The sequence below is a fragment of the Physella acuta genome, unplaced genomic scaffold, assembly GCF_028476545.2.
Source record: "Physella acuta isolate Inbredline_101_S28 unplaced genomic scaffold, ASM2847654v3 ptg001044l, whole genome shotgun sequence".
In the NCBI taxonomy this organism is placed as follows: Eukaryota; Metazoa; Mollusca; class Gastropoda; family Physidae; genus Physella; species Physella acuta.
In genome coordinates, this window is record NW_026732561.1 from 678,382 (window position 1) to 684,238 (window position 5,857).

The 5,857-nt window shown below is 36.1% G+C and overlaps 1 protein-coding gene across 1 annotated transcript; it reads right to left on the minus strand.

Moving 5' to 3' along the window:
* Positions 1–777: 777 nt before the first annotated feature.
* Positions 778–5,273, minus strand: LOC131954968 (tumor necrosis factor receptor superfamily member 10C; the record flags this gene model as incomplete). Its single annotated transcript, XM_059318827.1, is given in 2 exon segments — positions 778–2,843; positions 4,970–5,273. Coding segments are annotated over 2 exon segments (675 nt in total). The 3' UTR covers positions 778–2,429.
* Between the last annotated feature and the right edge of the window lie 584 nt (positions 5,274–5,857).

The following is a 5,857-nucleotide window of genomic DNA, read 5'->3' on the forward strand; positions in this document are numbered from 1 at the left end:
AAGCAAAGAAAAGCACGAAAAATTTCTATTGCTTAATTTATATATATATATATATATATATATATATATATATATATATATATATATATATATATATATATATATATATATATATATATATATATATATATATATATATATATATATATATATATATATATATATATATGTGTGTATTATATATAATTTATGTTTAAAAATGGAGTTCTATAAAAGTATGTATATATAAATTATCACAACACACAATCTATATTTGTATAAAAAACACACAACCTATATTTGTATAACAAACAGATTTAATATTCTCAATATTCGGCGACTAGCAGTGAATAAAAACATTTTCACCCTCTTGTCCGTCTTACTTTATATTTATCCTGCCAACTTATCTATTAAAGTTATTTTGAAAATGATCGTGTTTAAACAAGAGGATTGTGTTTAAGGCATGGGTTCCCAAACTGGGGGTCGCGAAGGGCTTTCTGGGGGGTCGCCAATTGGTAGACTAAACCCTAGCACATAAATTAAAAACATAAATGTCTGAAGAATATCTGAAATTTTTACTGACATCACTGGTAATGGAATAGAGAAAAAGCAATGCGTATTGTGCAAAGTTGTTCTCAGCCATGAGTCTATGAAACCTTCAAAACTTAAACTTCATTTTGAGAAGAGTCATTCAGAACACACCAAAAAGAAATGGAGTTCTTTATTCAGCATGAAGCTGGTTGCAAACGTCAGAGACTTGATCGAACAGGAAGTTTTCACCAAGGAAACACAGCATTAGTGCAAGCATCATACGAAGTCACAATAGAAATTGCTAAGCAAAAAAAAAGTAGAAAATCTCACCAAACCCTGAATGTTGAAGGTGGTGAAATTAATTATTGGGGATTCCAGTGCAGTAAAGATGCAACAAATATCTCTGTCTAATAATGCTATTCAGCGGCTTATAGCAGTTAAGTCCGTAGATGTTAAAGAACAAATTTTGAATGAAATCAAGCTTTCACCATTGTTTGCTTTTCAAGTTGATAAATCAACAGATGTGAGATCGTGTGCTTGTCTTTGTGAAATATATTTTTTCAGATGATCGAAAAGAAGAGTTGCTATTTTGTGAAGATATCTTAGAAAAAAATAAATACATTTTTGAAACTGGATGATTAAAATGGGATTACGGCTGTGGGCTTTGTACGGATGGTGCGCCATCTATGTTTGGGTGAAGATCGGGCTTTCAGAAAACAGTAAAAGATTTAGCTCCCTAACCAAGGGGAATCCACTGCATGATTCACCGGTATGCTCTCGCCAGCAAGATTCTTTCGACTCCGTTGCTAATAAAAGTTGTAAATTATATTAAATCTGGAGCCCTAACCATTCGCCTGTTTAAAGAACTGTACAAAGACATGAATAGAAATCACATGGTTCTGCTTTTCTACACTGCAGTACTCTGGCTGTCAAAAGGAAATGTTGTTCATGGAAGTGCAAGGAAAAAAATACCATTTGATACACTTAAAGGACAAAGAGTGGTTGGAGAGAGTATCATACCTAGCAGATATATTCGTACATCAACATAAGCTTAACCTGAAGCTTCAGAGATAATGAACGAATATTAATGAAAAACTGTCCACACAATGTTGGTGTAGTATGCACCATTCATACCCAAACGTGAAATTGATTGCCTTTCGAGTTTTATTCCCTTTTGTGTCAAGATATCTTTGCGAGAAGAAATTGTTTTCAACTTTTCTCCAGTTAAAAAATACAACAAAGAAATAAATAAGGTTGAGAATGACATGAGGAAGTGTTTACAAAACCTCAACCGTGACTATTGAGGATAGCATGCAATTTTACTCATCGTATTAAAACAGTCATCAAGAATATATTGAAAATCTACTAGAAAATTGTATTTTAGTGCTTTTTAATTTCCTTACTAATTTCGACTTTTTAATTCTATGGGGGTCGCGGGTCACTTACTTTTTATAAAAGGGGGTTGCCACTTGCAAAAGTTTGGGAACCACTGGTTTAAGGAATGTATACAATAGCGGTACGATAAGAAACGTGTGTTACGGTTTAAAAAAGACTGTAATTAAAGATAGAGATTTCTAATTGGTTAAATTTATGGCAACAAAGTCATTAAGTGATAATGTTTTGGTAGATGTTTTTTTTCCCAAAAATATCAGAATAGATATTAGTTATACAGACAATTATAAATCTGGTGTTAAAACTAGTAATCCACAGGTAAATTTAGTGTTTGCAATTTTTTTCTTTTTGTACCTGTTTTAGCAGTCGCATTTAAATTATCTAATTAAGTTAGGTATAAGAGCAGACTAATAATAGCTTTGCTTCTATTTTTGACAAAAATCTTAGAGAGTTATATTTAGCCGGTACGTTTCCAACTAATTAATTTAAGTATGTGTCTTGTAATAATATAATCCACAGAACTTATTTTACGGTACATATGATCTGGTCATAAAAATAATAAACAAAACTAAATTACAAACAAATACCAGGTAATGGGGTGTACAGGTACAGCATCCATTTTTTGGTGGTGTTGTGTTAGTCGTCCCCTCTGTAACACCTTCTGTGCTCACGGTGACCGTGGATGGTGTCACAGAACTGGGGTGTACGCAGACACCCCCCACCAGCACCATCTCGTCACTATTGCAACAGACGGTGTTGTTGTAACCTTCACATTGACCTTTCTCGTAGTTGAGGCCCAGGTTGACCCCCAGCCCACAGACGCTGCACGTGACGCAGGTTGACTGACACACCTGGTCGGCGCTTCTGGACCGGAACTTGCCAGACTTGCAGGTCACGTGGGTGTCACGTGTCGCAGTACACGCCTCGTAGGCAACCTCATCCTGGGGAACAAATCACAACATCAACCTGGGGAACAAATCACAACATCAACCTGGGGAACAAATCACAACATCATCCTGGGGAACAAATCACAACATCATCCTGGGGAACAAATCACAACATCATCCTGGGGAACAAATCACAACATCAACCTGGGGAACAAATCACAACATCATTCTGGGGAACAAATCACAACATCATCCTGGGGAACAAATCACAACATCACAAAGATGAGTTCAACTAAAGGATTTATTCTATCACAAAGATGAGTTTAACTAGAGGATTTCTTCTATAACAAAGATGAGTTTAACTAGAGGATTTATTCTATAACAAAGATGAATTCAACTAGAGGATTTATTCTATCACAAAGATGAGAATTATAGGATTTCTTCTATCACAAAGATTAATTCAACTAGAGGATTTCTTCTATCACAAAGATGAGAATTATAGGATTTCTTCTATCACAAAGATGAATTCAACTAGAGGATTTATTTTATCACAAAGATGAGTTCAACTAGAGAATTTCTTCTATAACAACGGGTTAGCTTAGTAAATTATTTTAGGTTTTCCCTTATCAAACTAAAAACTACAAAATTAAAAGTATTAAGCTAAAGATTTTAACTGATTTTTTAAAAAATTCATTCGATGAATCAAAACAATTAGCAGTTTTAAAAGAAGATGTGGGTAGTTAAACAAATACTTTTTTAAATCTAATTTAATTCCTGAACGTTTGTGTTTTAAAAGAGAATGATTAGTGTCAGAACAAAGTTGCGTAAAATCTACTAATAATCCGATATCAGTCTGTACTTGTAGACTCTACTTTTCATCTACTTGTACTTGTATTGCTTCTACTGCTGCTTGCATAATAATCTGACATTAGTAGACATAACAAACTCTCTCTAGTGCTGTGTAAGCGTTATAGTTCCTGTGTTAGTAATTAGTGGATCCCTGATTAGTAGGAAGATGCTGATTGGTTGATGCTAATGGTGCCACGTGCATGTGTTCTACACACTACGATTGCTCTAGGTCAGTTAATGACGTCATTAAAAAAACAGACAGGATAGCCATCTGCCGACCTGAATAGAGTTTGTCTACTTTTCTTCAATAGCCTCCAGGGGGTATATCGAAAAACTCACTGACGAATTTTATTTTTAATTGACGGATCTTGATAAATTAAAATGGATTTAGTTTGTACAATAGCAAATATGGTTTTAAATAAAAGAAAAAAAATCCATTAGTTGAATTAAACAACATATTTAAGAAAAAGGGTTAATCTGTATTAGTTGGTTTTATGTAGGCCTACTTTGTGTAGTATTTTATAGACAACAACAAAGGATATGGCAAACAATTTGTTACTGGAAAACATAACTTTTTATTTTAATTTTCAGGGTACAGTTAATTCAAATTTTGAATTAAAAGTAGATTTGTTTTCCAATAAACTAGCTCGGGATTGAGGCAAAAGTCTAACAGTCGGCATTTATCACACACTCACATGACCGGCAGCCGGGATTAATGTATCACTCACCAAATGACCGCCATTAATGTATCACTCACCCAACGACCGCAATTCATGTATCACTCACCCAATGACCACCATTAATGTACCACTCACCCAATAACCACCATTAATGTATCACTCACCCAATGACCACCATAAATGTACCACTCACCCAATGACCACCATTAATGTACCACTCACCCAATGACCGGCATTAATGTATCACTCACCCAATGACCACAATTAATGTATCGCTCACCCAATGACAACCATTAATGTACCACTCACCCAATGACAACCATTAATGTACCACTCACCCAATGACCACCATTAATGTATAACTCACCCAATGATCACCATTAATGTATAACTCACCCAATGATCACCATTAATGTATAACTCACCCAATGATCACCATTAATGTACCACTCACCCAATGACCACAATTAATGTACCACTCACCCAATGACCGGCATTAATGTATCACTCACCCAATGACCACCATTAATGTACCACTCACCCAATGACCACCATTAATGTACCACTCACCCAATGACCACCATTAATGTACCACTCACCCAATGACCACCATTAACGTATCACTCACCTATAACCCACGTTACCACTCACCTTACCTGGCACCAAGCACGCTATACACTGACCGTACTGCCTCTCACTCATCCCGCTAGTCATAAACCTCCCAGCGGGGCAGGGCTGACATCCACCCCCCTGGACTTCCTGTCCAGCAGTGCATGTCCGAGTCGCCTGCGCTCCTGTGACGTCAGGTACAGGTCGGGAGGGGATATCCGGGTCACACAGACCCTCCGAGACATGCAGGATGTGTGCCAAGATGAGAACGGCAATGATAACCTCGGATACCAAACTCGTCATGTCAGTTTGTGGGCTGCAACAGCTGTCTACTCCTGCGTGTGTTCGCTAGGCTAGTGTTTCATGTGTAGCACACCAGAATTCACATAGTTCCCGCTGGAAAATGAGTAAAATTTAGATTTAAACATAAATTTTAGCCAGAGAAAAACCATCGCCAACCACTACATCCAGTACAACCACACCTATTCCGTATAAAGTTATGTTATTGCCCAAGGTTTGGGTACTCAAAAAAGCCTCGACAAAATTTCGAGAAAACCCTTGATAGTTCATAGTATCCGCCGCAAATCAATCAAATGCGCGCTTTCAACGCGTTTTGGTTGGCGGCTGAAGTCACGATTTTGGAGCTAAAAAGGGCCGAAAATGCCGGTTTTTTTTTCTACGTGTGGTTTAGATTTTTTCTACGTTTTTTAAAATGGGCCCAAAAATGACCTTTTTTTAAAAAACGGACATATCCATTTTTTCGAAGAATTAATTAAAATAAACCAGGAGTGATCTCCCCTAAACTTTCTCGAATATTCTTATATAACTTGAAATATAGACATGATTTATAATTACTTAAACTTTTAAAAATAGTATAGAATCTCATAGAAAAAAGAATTGCGCACCAAGCGAACGCCAAAACAAAATGTG